This window comes from Xiphophorus maculatus, chromosome 2 (genome assembly GCF_002775205.1).
Source record: "Xiphophorus maculatus strain JP 163 A chromosome 2, X_maculatus-5.0-male, whole genome shotgun sequence".
Lineage (NCBI taxonomy): Eukaryota > Metazoa > Chordata > Actinopteri > Cyprinodontiformes > Poeciliidae > Xiphophorus > Xiphophorus maculatus.
Window position 1 is genome coordinate 27,393,588 of NC_036444.1, and position 13,931 is coordinate 27,407,518.

At 40.8% G+C, this 13,931-nt stretch overlaps 2 protein-coding genes across 2 annotated transcripts; one reads left to right on the plus strand and one right to left on the minus strand.

Moving 5' to 3' along the window:
* Positions 1–1,621: 1,621 nt before the first annotated feature.
* Positions 1,622–6,740, plus strand: psma1 (proteasome subunit alpha 1). Its single transcript, XM_005807441.3, has 10 exons — positions 1,622–1,700; positions 2,573–2,617; positions 2,691–2,792; positions 4,136–4,239; positions 4,899–4,987; positions 5,479–5,549; positions 5,636–5,765; positions 5,844–5,923; positions 6,306–6,410; positions 6,494–6,740. Exons 1-10 carry the CDS (start codon positions 1,698–1,700, stop codon positions 6,554–6,556), a joined length of 792 nt encoding a protein of 263 aa, XP_005807498.1. The 5' UTR covers positions 1,622–1,697; the 3' UTR covers positions 6,557–6,740.
* An 86-nt stretch (positions 6,741–6,826) lies between these two features.
* LOC102227097 (protein RIC-3-like) lies at positions 6,827–12,694 on the minus strand. The gene is made up of 6 exons (XM_005807461.2): positions 12,453–12,694; positions 11,627–11,853; positions 11,450–11,528; positions 10,699–10,792; positions 10,480–10,610; positions 6,827–8,120 (listed from the first exon to the last, which is right to left on the minus strand). The coding sequence occupies exons 1-6, from the start codon at positions 12,571–12,573 to the stop codon at positions 7,738–7,740; spliced, it is 1,035 nt and encodes a 344-aa protein (XP_005807518.1). The 5' UTR covers positions 12,574–12,694; the 3' UTR covers positions 6,827–7,737.
* Positions 12,695–13,931: the final 1,237 nt, after the last annotated feature.

A 13,931-nucleotide genomic window follows, 5' to 3' on the forward strand; every position in this document is an offset into this window, starting at 1 on the left:
ACCTGTTCTGAGGGGTTTTACAGCAACTCGTTTTGCAAAGGTTTTGTTTTTTAATTGTGATTGAGATATGACACGACACGCCCCCCTCCTTTACACCTTATTCGGCCATTTTTGTAGTTTTATAGCAGCGATACGATTATATACTGCAGATGTCAACAACGGAAGACTTGTCCATCGTATCTTGCATGTTGGACCCAGAGTCTGACTCCGAGCAGGAGAATGAAGACTACGAACATGCCGAACCAGGCGTTCAAATGAGTGTATTTCCATGGTGTACTTACCGTATTTACACCCTTTTTATCCCTACCAACTACCTACAGTATGGAGCGTAGTTTAACTACAGTGTCCATGCATGTCGGATACCTTTTCAAATAGTAATTAGCATTACACAATATGAAAGAAGTAAACAAAGGCTCGACATAATTGAGGAGGCAGCGTCGAGAACGTCACTGAAAGCATGTTAAATTTAAAGGCTCAAATAGTGGATTTTGCATATGTCCCTTTTGAAGTGCACAAGTAAAAAAAAAAACTGACAGAAATTTTCTTTGTCAGAACAAATCAGAATATCCTTTGAAATTACACCTGAACGTAAAAATGTTTAGGTTTAAGGCATCCGAAATGTCATAAGTAATTATAAGACATTCACGGTTGTTGTCTACAGGTCCGCTGGGTTTTCTTCGCTGACGTTTCTTCAGGGAAAGCAGTTAGTGGGTGTGTCCAAACTAAATTGTTCTCCAAGCTAAATCTGGACCCACAATAATAACTTATGTTCCGCCACATCGAATCAAAACTGGGGAGAGCGTGCAGTGATTTCTTCTAAGTCGCTACTGCCACCTAGTGTCCGAATGCTGCCATTGCGTGTCCAGGATGAAAACGGATGTAAGACGTCAACAGTTACGGAAACTTACGTTAGTTCGGGCCATGTTTACCTACATGAAAGGTATGGAGACACAATTCAACTTCACGTTTTTATTTTGTACATTAGTAAAACTGTAGTCGAATTCAAGGAAATTTCACAGAAATGGTTAATTTTTTAAAAAGTCCATTGTGACATAAAAATACATATTTTAGAAATAATTACTGTGGCAGCAGATAGCAAATGTGAATGTCAATGGACAACATTTTTCTTTCTTTTTTTTTATTTTTTTTTTACATATTTTAGATTTTATTTACCTTGTGAGATAATCCAACAAAAAGTAGTGAATCATTTTGAAAAGGAGTAGGAAGCTACAAGATTTAAAAATAAATCTTTTTAATAACTATAAATCTAAAAATAATCATGGGCATTTCTTTTCAGAAGACGTAAGTCCGCTGAGATATGTCGCCACTGCTTCTGCTTGACTAATAGAAGCTGTTTTTCGCAAAAAGTCAGGATCAGTCGGATTTGATGAATTGGGATCTTGAAAAGAAATTTTTGTGTCTTGCCACATATTCGTAAATGGTTTGATAATAATAATAATAATAATAATAATAATAATAATAATAATAATAATAATAATAATAATAATAATAATAATAATCATTAATCATTAATAATTAACATTTTCCAATAAAATTAATTGTACTCGGGGCGGGAGACCGATGACTGATTTGAAATCGGCACTCTTCTACTCTCCCCTGTCATCACATCCAGGAAGAACAATCGAGTATCACAGCGGCACAGCCTGCGCAGGCACTTGGACATTATCAGAGCAGAGATGGTAGGTTTGAATGAAGCTGAATGCCGCTTTATCACTTTAGTAATATGCGATATGTACATTAACAATAAAATGTCCGGTTAGTTATTGTTATGTCGCTATTTTTGATCAGGGGTTCATTTAGTCACGCTATGCTAAGCGTTAGCCTGCTAAGTTGTGTCTGCGCTGTGAGTAAGCAAAACAGCTTCAGTAGCTGTTAGCATTATAAGCTGTCTCAGAGGGAACACGAAGCAACTTTTCTTTAAAGTCCACTGTGGAGTACTGGAGAACACGTCTCCTTAAACTACATGATAAAAACCGAGAAGCTTATTTGTGCGGTTAAACCGTCGGCAGCGGGGTACAGCCGAGGTGCTAGCTGAAGTTAGCCGCACCAGATTGAGTTAGCATAAATGCCCTGAGCGGAGGGAGAACCGTGGCTTTACTTTCGCTTTGTCTCAGGTCACTTTCTTTTTATCAAAAATAACGTGATATATTTGTGTTGCATTCTTATATGTAAAGAAATTCGCTTGGAGAAATCTTTAGATAAATTTAATGTGTATATTTTAATCCAATGTGTATATATTAGGCTACAACCGCAGTGTAGACTAATAAACGGTTCAAGCTAGCATAGGCTACTGAGTTGTCATCGTTTAACGGGTTTATCAATTATTTAGCGGCTATACGGTCATTTAAAACCCCTGACCAAAACAGCCCAGGCTACAGACGGGCACAGTACGTTTTACCTAGAAGGTTTTTTTTAACACACATATTTTCTTAAAGAACTTAGTGATTATGGAAGACAATTACGTGCGTCTGGTTCTGTTGTGTTTGTCCAGCTATCAAATTGTATAATTTGCTCTGCATGCCTTTTGACGTCTTGCTTGTTTTCTCTCTAGTTCCGCAACCAGTACGACAACGATGTAACAGTATGGAGCCCTCAGGTGAGTTTCCCCCCGGCAGGCTCCAGTTGCACCGAGTTCAAGGCCGTTTTCTGAGGCGCTTCTGTGTCCGCAGGGTCGCATCCATCAGATCGAATATGCCATGGAAGCGGTGAAGCAAGGCTCAGCAACTGTGGGACTGAAATCCAAAACACACGCTGTCCTTGTTGCACTGAAGGTACGACCATGCAGCCCTCTGGGATGGGAAGGGAAATGTGATTGTTAGGACTTTAAAGATTTTAACAACAGAGTAGGTGGTTCTGGTTGGATGTTTACAGATTGACAATAATTGTTCTTAGTACTGAGGAAGTTTCTGAAAGGTGGGGAAAAAAACCCCTCAACAACAACAACAACAGATTTTTCAGTATTTGACCTGCTAACGACAGATCAGAGCTAATTACAACCTCTGGTTCATTTACCAAGGTGTTTACAATCAATACTGTTTTCAATTCAAATTTGAAAATACTTTACTGTTCCCAAAGGGAATTAAAATGTTGCTGCAACTCATATTAATTCAGGATTCTCCAAAGAGTTACTGTCGCTGGTGGTGGCTGTGGGCAGGAAGGATCTCCTGTAGCAGTCTGTGTTTCAGCGTGTGTGTGAAGAAGCCTCCGACTGAGGAAACGTTTTTGTAACCTCTGCTTCATAATAAATAGGCCTGTCACGATAAGCAATTTTGCTGGACAATGAATAGTCCCTGATACTATAACTATAATTTCAAGTATTGTCATTTTGAAATGATTTTGAGCTAATATAATAATAATAATAATGTCATATTAATGCAAGTACATGCCCCCTAAGATGAAAAAACTTTAATCTCCAAAGAACGTTTAACACTACAGCTGGAAAACATTTCAAATAAACGAAACAACAAAAAATTGAAATGGATTATGAAGTCTCTGTAACAGAAATTGAGTTTGAAAAAAATATGAACCATTCAGCTTTGACAGGCAAAAGGGGCCAGTTTTGTAAAGGGAAAAAAGAAAAGCAAACAAACTACGTTGCACTGGGCGCCAAATGTTTACAGCAGATTTGCAGCATGAATTGATTTACTGCTTATCGTGTCTGGCTTAATAATATTATATAAAAGATGAGCTTAATGTCCTGAGAGTGAAGCCAGGATCATTGCTGTTTTCCTGAAAGTTTTCTCAGTTTGCTAAATTTGCCTGTATAATAAACTTTGGGAACACCACAGATATTTTCACATTAAACATAACCACACAACTCTGTGTATGAAATTAACTTCTACGTGACTGATAACCATGAAATTTGACTTAGTTTTGCGTGAAATAACATTTTATCTACCAAACTTCCTGATGCCTTTTCAGAGCGAACAATGTGCTTGTGTCAGATTACTGACAGAGCTCATTAATTTTAATCATTCCTTTTGTTATCTGTGATCTTAGCATCTCATTTCGTTTTGGGAAAACAACACCTTCCAAGCAAGATGTTTGTGTAAAATGTAAAAAACACTTGGATTTGGTATGGTCACATAATGTTTTTTGTTTTAATTCTGAACAGAGAGCCCAGTCTGAACTGGCTGCCCACCAGAAGAAGATCCTGCATGTCGACAGCCACATTGGCATCTCCATCGCCGGACTGACTGCTGACGCCAGGCTGCTCTGGTAGGACATGAGGGACGTCCATCACCTGGATCTAGGTGGACGTTGGACATTTCGGAGACGTCAATAAAACTCTTGACATATTTTCTTTCTCTCAATATTATGGCATTTAGCAAATAAAAAAGAAATTCTGGTGATTCTGACTGAGCTAAAACAAGAGAAGTTTGGTCTGATTGAGCTTCAGATTATCCAGCCACTCAGCTCCTTCAGACTAGCCAGCAGCAATTAGCAAACATCTGGTGGAACTGAGCTTGTTCTAGGAGCTACTTCTCAGTGAAACACTGGTTAAAAAAATCAAAACAAAAAAAAAAACAACTTAAAGGCTTACTAGAGGAATGATGTTGAGATGACTTCCTGGAGGCGGAGTTTCAGAAAGAGCAGGAGTTTCTTAAAAGAAACAGGCCCAATTACAAAATCAAATTTCTTCTGTCATATTTGATGTATATATACATATAACATTTTAATAACAACTGAAGCTAACACTGTGCTGTAAAATGCCACTATGCGCTTGGAATATACGGACTACTTCCCCTTTAAACAGAAGGATTTTCTCTCACCTCCATCTGACAGACATCAAACAGGGAACATGTCTCTTAACCAGATTAAGCCTGTTGTATGTTTTGACTAATCAGACCTTTAACCTTTAACCTTCTCTCTTGCAGTAACTTTATGCGCCAGGAGTGTTTGGACTCGAGATTCGTCTTTGACCGACCCCTTCCGATTTCTCGTCTCGTTTCACTCATCGGCAGCAGTATCCTTTCTATTGTCAAAGTTCTCATTTGAAAAATAGTTTGAACTTTAGCATCAGTGTTGGGACTAAAAAAAAATCAATACTAAACCACTGAAAGTGATGTGGATCCCAATATATTAATAGCACACAAGCTTCTATCCATTGGATTGAGGAAAGTAGATGTGGTTCTACTGGACTAAACATGATCATTTTAAGTTTATGCAGTTATTAATTACTGCATAAACAAAATGGACAAAAACAAATATTGGTATTGGCCCAAATTGGAGGGCAGACTTTATAAAGATCTGTGATGTGTCAAAAAGCTTCCTCTTGACACTAATGTTTGCTGCCCTTAATCTGCTTTTCTATCACAAAGCAAGTTACATCACAGAAAAAATGCCGACTCATTTCCAGGAAAAGCAATGAATAAGGGAAACAAGCAAATTCAACGCTTAGCTAAATGTATGTTTAGCCTTAGAGTGAAAAAATAAGATCCTTAACTGAAACCATAGAAACCCAGATTCCCACACAGCGCTATGGGAGGAGGCCCTATGGAGTCGGGCTCCTCATCGCAGGCTATGATGTAAGTTTCTGCCGTTTGGATTTACGGAGTTCCAGCGTTAACTTGAAGCACGATAAATGGAGTGATGAGATCTTTCTCTCTGCCAGGACATGGGGCCTCACATCTTCCAGACCTGCCCATCGGCAAACTACTTTGACTGCAAAGCCATGTCGATCGGAGCGCGCTCCCAGTCTGCACGCACCTACCTGGAGAGGTGCATGGACAAGTTCCAGGACTGTAAGAGTCTGATTTGATCAAAAACTCATTTAGAAGCGTTTTGTGACATCATTCAGCGGTGACCCTTGTTGTTGGCAGGTGCTCTGAATGAACTGGTCCAACATGGCCTCCGTGCCCTCAGAGAAACGCTCCCCACCGAGCAGGACCTCACCACCAAGGTACCACGTTCCCTCTCAGTCTGCTCTGGCCAAACTTTTTACAAAATCGTCAACTGTAAAAATATACAATAAAAAAAACAAAAGAAAACAACTCACAAAAAGAGATTTTTTTTCCCCCTGCATAAACAATAAACTAAGAAATATAAAATATTTGAATTAACAAAGAAAATAGTTTTTTTTGTAGGAAAGGAAGGTATAAATCATTGTAGATCTAAAGCTTCATAAGGGTTTCGCATGTTTTCCTTACTGGAATAAAGGCAACCACTTTGATTTATTTTGGGCCGCAGTTTGGACAGCCCTGCCTTTCAGTGCCCACCATTGTTTAAAATCAGCAGGGAGGTTTTCTGTTTGGGTCGGTTTATGACGAATGAATGTGTTGCAGAACGTCTCCATCGGCATCGTGGGTAAGGACATGGAGTTCACCATTTACGACGACGACGACGTGGCGCCGTTCCTGGAGGGGCTGGAGGAGAGGCCGCAGAGAAAGGCACAGCGCTTTGGCTCGCATCACGCTGCTTTTCGTCTGAAAGGATATCCGTGAACTAAAACACAATCTGTATTTCCGTCCAGGTCGCTCAGCCTGCAGAGGGGCTGGCTTCTGGAGAAGCACCCGATGAGCCGATGGAGCACTGAGGGAGCAGAGCCTCCGTAAAACCCCCAGACCAACCGGATGATGCGGATCTGTAGAGGAGAAGGCTGTCGTGATGTGCCACTCACAAAACTGTTCATTCAAATTAGTCTTTGCCTACATCAACCCATGTAACGTTTTTTATTGTATGGGTCAAATCTACCATTATAGTAATAAACATCTTTTTTTTGAGTTGTGCTTTTGGTCTTTTTTTTTTTTTTTTTTTACCGATTTGAGTCCAAAACGTTTGATCAGACGTTTAAACGAACGTGAAATAAGAGGAAGCAAAAGCGTTTATTGTCTTTCAGAATATCTTAATATTTTCTGTCTGAACTTGTGTGCTTTTCTGACAACGGCTTTCTAAAACATCCTCATACGTTTTCAGGAAAAACCTTTTTCAGTTTGCATGCTAAAATGTAAAAACGTGGAAAACACAAGGAAGTCTGGAAATGTCCTAAAAAGGGTAACGGCAATCCTTTAAACGCAGGAGCAGATCAAAGCCAGAACCACATTAAAAAAATTAAATAAGTTTCTTGCATGATTACATATCTGCACAGTTCATTCTAAGTTTTTAGTTTGATTCTCATTGGCCTGGCTCCATAATATATAAATATTTTATAACTTTTTATTAAAAAAAAAAACTTGAGCTTTTAACAACTTTAGATGGTGATAAAGTAATAAATTAGAGCTTATTGTTGACATAACTTTCCAATTCTAAACATTTGCCTTCATATGTGAACAACTCCTGCCCAGATGAACTTGCTCTGTGATACCAGGTTCTTTGACGCAGCAGCATGTTATTGCCTATGCTTCTGTCCGGCCCGGCATCTATGATCATTCCACTCTAAACAGAACATTTCAAATAAATCATTAAAAGCCCAAATTTAATACACCAGTGATGATTGGCTGACAGTTTTTGTCAGAAATAATAAATCCCATAAACAGGTTCCTGGGTTAAAGTCAGTGTTGCAGTATGAACTCGGCTTATTAAACGGTTCATTTAAATGCTACTTTACGATACCAAACCTTCAGGTAGAGCCGTTCCTGACGCTCAGGTTCTGCTCTCTTCCAGGTCAAGGAAAGATTACCATGGCTGGTGTTGTCATGCTAACACCAGCTGCCATGCTACGGCCAACCTGCCGAGAGCTCCTAAAGCCCGAGCTAACGTTGCTAAGCCTCATGGGAGTCAGGGTGCGGCTTTCTTGGCCTTCCTTCTCTTGTTCCTCCGTCTCACTGAGCCGCCGGATGTTTCCGTCGCCGCAGGTCGGCTGAGCTCGTGGACTTTCTCCTGCTCCAACACGGACGTCACCTTCAGGGTGAGCTCCAGCTCCTTGAGGACCCCGGCCAGGTCAAGCTGAGCACCTTCCATGTTGTGCTGATGCTCCTTCTCCTCCTCTTTTGCTCTTTCTTCAGTGTCTTCAGACTCTTGACCTTTAAATCCCCCCAGAAGGTTTTCCTCCTGGTTGTCCGAAGCCTCTTCTCTTCTGTCTGCATCAGGTTCTCCTTCTGGGCTGTGCTGACAGCAGCACTGGGTACCGTCCCAACACGGGCGAGGTTCCTCTGGATAGTCTGAGAAATGTTGCAACAAATTTAGTCATTAGCTGCGTCTTCATTACAAACTTTTTTAATATTCCACTAATGCCAAAAAAAAAAAAAAAATTTGCAATTACTGTTTCCAATTAAAGTCACGCGTGAATATGTTTATTCCCGCGATAAGTCATCCTCCTACCACTTCCTTCTTTGTCGTTTCCGCCTGTAGTAACATGCAGTTATTGATTTTCCATTACAAATGTGCGCAAAATGTATTCGATATCCCGCTAATGTTGAAAAAAAGTTTTGCAGTGATCGTGTTTCCATTAAATGAACACAATTAAAATCACACGTGAATAAGTTTGTTCACACAATCAGTGGCAACATCTGGTTGTGGATCATGTGACTTGAGTGATGCAAAAAAAGTGTTTCCATTAAAGTTTGGTGAAATACACAAATTTTGATAGAGCCAAAAAGCCATCTCCTAGCACAAAAACCTTTTATCAGAGAACATACATTTTTTTTAACTTGGCGTTTCCATTAAGCAAATTTATTTTCAGAATTCCAATTTGAGCAATTATGTGGTCAATGGAGACCCAACTACTGTTTCCATCGCAGTTTTGCTGTCGTGTTCTGTGTTTTCTCTGTGTTAATTTCAAATTTTCAGTGTCTCTGTGTCTCCGTGTTGTCCTGTTCTCCCCTCGATTACTCCCAGGTGTTTCTTGTTCCCTGATTACCCCCAGGGTATTTAGTGTCACCTGCGTCTCTGTCGGGTCCTTGTCTTGCAGTCGTCTAATGTGCGTTCTGTCCTCGGTGTTATCCAGTCGTTTTAACGGTTGCTACTGGCGTCGAGCCCTGGCTTCTGCTCGGCCGTGCTGCCCGTTGCTGGACTGTGTTTTTCTTTATTAAAATCACTGATTCGTCTTACCTGGGTCTACAGCGTCTGCCTCACCACCTCTCACCACAAATTCATGACATTTGCGAATTTTCAAATTTTGATACAACCAAAGAACTAACTCATGTTAGCAAACCTAAACCTTTTTTTATTATCAAAAAACATGACCTTTTTCATCTGGAATGTTGCAGCAAATTCATTTTCGCAATTCCAGTTTGCGCAATAAAATGGTCAATGGAAACGGGAAATGTAGCTGGTGTTTCTATTGCAGTTTTGCTAAATACACTAATTTTGATACAGATGAAAAATGATCTCATACTAGCGCAAAAACTTTTTAGCAAAAAAATTAGTTTTTCTCAAAATTGCCGTGTTTCTATTGAGCAAATTTATTGTTGCGACTACAACTATGGGCTCTTTGCAGGTCAGCTTCCGCGTTCGGGGAAAAGCGGCTCAATCTTTTCCGATCTATTGAAAAAGGCTCTTTACTCTGGGTGTTTGCAGGGCTTGTCCATGATGAACATCGATCCAAAGCCCCGACAATAAGCTGGAGAAAGGTTTTAAGATGTTCGCCTCGTTATACACAGATAGGAAGGTGAGTTTTACTTTCTTTAAACTTTGTGGCTAACATTAGCTTTAGCTTATGCTAGACATTTTTCTTGTAAAAATGTGCTATTTAAGTTTCTAAACATTTTTCATCCATTCTAACGGACAATGTTTTTACCTTGTTTTCAAGTATATTACATGGTTTATTGTCGTTAGTGTCAGAGACCAAGTAACGGGGATTTTACGGTTCAGGCTTTTTGCTTCTGAAGCACAACGAGCCCATAGCTTAACAGTAGAGCAGCTCTGGTGTCGGAGTTCTAGTTAAGCTGACTGTTCAGGTTCAAAGTTGTTGCTTTTAGAAAAATATGGCCGTGTTCCTTAAGGTCTCCATGTTATTTCGCTTTATTAGTTTTTCATGCTTCTTGTGAAGCAGGACGGTGTTTACAGCGGTTTGTACAGGCGGATCAGTTGCTCGGCTGTCTGGCTCTGGTCTGCTCTCTGGTTCCCATAAACTCTTTCAGGCTGAATACAGAAGTGATTCCATGGAAATAACACAGGAGGCTCCTTTACCTTCTGCTTTAGGTTGAAGAAGTTGATCCGGAGTGAAGTGAAGGCTGTAAACTTTGCTGTGCGGCGTTAGCTTTAACTGGTAGCTACGAATATTTACAAGCCACCGTCTTCTTAATTCAGGACCGTTTGGAAATCCATGAAAACTTAAAAGCCCATTACATTAGGAAGACAGCAATGTTCATAGTATTGTTTTATTTGCATCTGAAATAAGACTTTGTCTTTTCTAGCTGTCATGGTAACAAAGCGGAAAAAAGAGAGCCGCATTTGCGCATGCAGTTGTGACGTCAGCGCGGCAGGTGCAAAGAGCCCATTGTGGTCAATAGAAACACAGTTATTGAGTCTTATGAGCTAACTTGTTTGGAATATGATGAGTTTGCAACATTCCCTCACCGTCCCAGCCTTCCTGGACCTTCTTCTCCGGCAGGATCCCGTCCACCAGCTGGCCCTCCTGCATCACTCTGGTTATCTCCGACAGCTGCTGCAGCAGACTCTCCTCCTGGTCGGCGGTGACCCCCGTCACCCTGCAGATGCAGTTGCAGTTTCTAGTCTGTTTTTCCAGAGTAATGCAACCTCAACTCAAAAAAGTAATTATTTTAGCAGAAGAGTCACCTGTCAGGACTGTGGTGGGCGCTGGAGACGATGTTCTCCATCACCAGCTCCGTCTCCCTGAGCTTCTCCTGCAGCTGGGCCAGCTCGAAGTCAGCTGGGGGACCAAAGAGACGAGACATTCAGACGGTGTGGAACCAATCGTACAGTCAGCCACTGCCAGTTCAGGAATACTGAGTTCTCCTGTGCTCCTTCCATAAGTTTTAGGGATGAAAGTATCAGCTAGATTCTGCTCTACATGGCTGTTTCCAGCGTTTTACAGTCAAAATAACAACCAGAAAAAAGATTATTTACACAATAAAAACATTTGAGACATTGTTCCCAATCTTCACAGGACTGAAATTCCTTTAGGTTCAACATGTGGAGAAATTACAACAAACCCAGGAGCTTCATCTGAGATTCAGAATGCTAAATGTTTAAGTTCAGAAATGGATCGAACAAAGGTGGTTTCCACGGAGAGGTTGCTAAGAGAAAGACCCGTCTTTCTGAAACAAACATGGCAACCCAGCTTAGGTTTGAATAAATAAACTAGATCTCTGAATGACAGAAGGGACCAAAGTATAGATGTTGGCAAAAAAATAAATAAATAGTACAATTATGTTAAACAATATTTTAGGCAAGCAAGTTAGTTTTTGTATTATTATTTATAAAAGTAATGAAAGGGTAAATCATCCAAGGAAGTGAATACTTTTCACAGGCAATCAGTATCCAAATATTACAAAATCAACAGGTTTATTAATGAGATGAAACTCACTGATCTTCCTCTTCATGTTCTCAGATCGATGTGGGAGACACCTTCTACCTGATGGCTTGTTGTTCCCTTTAGATGTGATCTAAAAGTACAACATTCCCAATGATTCCCACATCCTGTTGTTCTGGTTAGTAGAGCTCCTTCCTCAGTGTCACATGATTTTATTTATTGTTGTTTTACCTTAAATAAAATGTAGAGGATGTAGAGTAAGATCCCAAAGCCGTACACGGGGATAATCTGTCCCGCCAGGTTGGATTTGCCGCCGGTCCCGGTCCCGGTCCCGGCTCCTTTAGCCCTGGACATGGAATCAGAGTTATGGGTTCTGGAGAACCCGGACCCTGCTGCCCTCTGGCCACGGCCCTCTGGAGCCATCTGCCGGTGCATCATGGGAGGGAAATGGCCTGAGCCTGAAGGGAATGGGCCAGGTTGGTAAGATGGTTGTCCAACCCAAACAGAACCAATGAAATATAAACCCAAGTGACCAAATACTAGAACTATTCTCTACTTTTCAGCAGGCTTTCAAATGATTTGGAAATCTGTTTTTATTATTTTATTTTATTTTTTTCAGTTGATCTTTTTTTAATGTTTTTACTTTAGTGGCCTTTATTTCACAGTGAGTCAACAGAGAAGAGGGTTGTGAGAAATGGGGAAGACAGACAACGGGACTCGAACCTGTGACGGCCGCGTGGAGGACTGAGGCCTCCAAATATGGGTCGCGCGCTCAGCCTCCTATCCGTTTATAATGTTAACTTTTCTTTACGCTTCCGAAAAAACTAAGTACATTCAATTTCTGACTTGGGTGTTTTTGGCGCCGCCCGTAGGGAGGAAAATGCAATTACAAGACGAAGAATGATACAATTGTCTTGGAAATATTTCATGCCTCATAACAGAATAAACACAGCATCTTTATTGTGGTGTGATAGAATTATGAACCCGCCCGAAACCAGGATATCACCAAATCAAATACAGGGACGGTTTTACGGTTAGAAAATAAATGGCGACGCACCTTCTGGCCGCTCGGCAGCATCCTTCCTGCCCCTGGACAGCAGCATCTTGGGAAGCAGCAGCGCCACGCACAGCACGAGGCACGTGGCGAGGGTCACCTTTTGAAACGTTGACATTGACATACCGACAGGTGGGCGGCCGCCTTCCGGCAGCAACGCCGCGTTAAACAAACAGGTTGGAGTCACAAAAACAGAGAAGACATGATGGAGCGGCGGGGCTTCCTCTTTGACCGCAGGAGCGGAAGTGAGAATGAACGGCAATTACAATGATTTACCGCCAGGGGTCGCCAAGGGACCGTATTTTAAATATCAAGGGACCCGTGAAGAGTAAAGTATTATTAAAATGGAAAGTAATTGAGCTGACAAATATTACATGGGCTACAAATGTGGCTCCTAAACTAGACACAACATCAGCAGCGTCTTTCTTGTGGCTACAGAGAAAAATTACTGGGCTGTTTACATTTTCACATGCATAGCTAAAGGTATGAAATTCAAATTCTAAGATACATAAAATGTCCAGGTGCCCCAAGTATCTTTTACAAGCACCATAGTTACAATGAAGAAAGTGTCATATTTCACCAAATGTTTGACCTAAACTCAAACTGCAATTTTTCATAACAAGCGTGGCTATTTTTTTCTCCACCACTACAACACCCACAATAAAAACATTTTGGTTATAAAAGCAAGTCACGTAGAGGACCAGGGCAGACTGGAACAGACAGATTTAGTTTCAGGTACCAACTACATTTCATTGGAGTTGGAGCTGCACAACAGCCACATCATCTGCCTCGACTGCCAAGAATGATCACCAAGGAGAAAGAAGGATGTCGGGTAACACCTGAACCAGCCAGTAGTCATTTTACAGGTGGTGAACATGGTCAGAAAAAAATGCAATAATAAACACCAACCAGAAATATAAACAGAACGGTTTAACCCAGGTGGCACTGAACACTCAGACAACTTCACGTGAACATTGCCGTGGCGTTCAAACGTTAGCTGAACGTCCAGCCAATGTCCGCTGAACACTGGCTGGACGTTTGTTGAGGACGCTCATTGTTCCCGTCATCGTTTGTTTCAGCCTCCATAATCGCTCAAAACACGAGGCTAACTCCCTGCTTTAGTTTTTCTGATGAAAATGCTTCAGGATTTGTTCAAACACTGATCTTTTTATTTCACACAGCAAACTACTAAAAAAAAATAAAAAATCTCCCACTCGAGCCTCCTTCTGCCAGATCTTATGACACCAGGTGACCGAGATGTTTACTTTGCAGAAACAGCAGGGGCAATTTTAATGGGTCTTTTAAATCCTGTGTTTTAGATTCAGTATTTACTGTCCTTCTGTTTGTGTTCTTTTTACTATAATTTCAATGTTAAAAAGCAAGTCCATCCCCATCCATTAAATCTGGGTATGTAATAAATGAAGAGCGCTATCTAGTGTAGATTCAGATATTATATTTCTATTTGACCTTTTCTGTTGGATT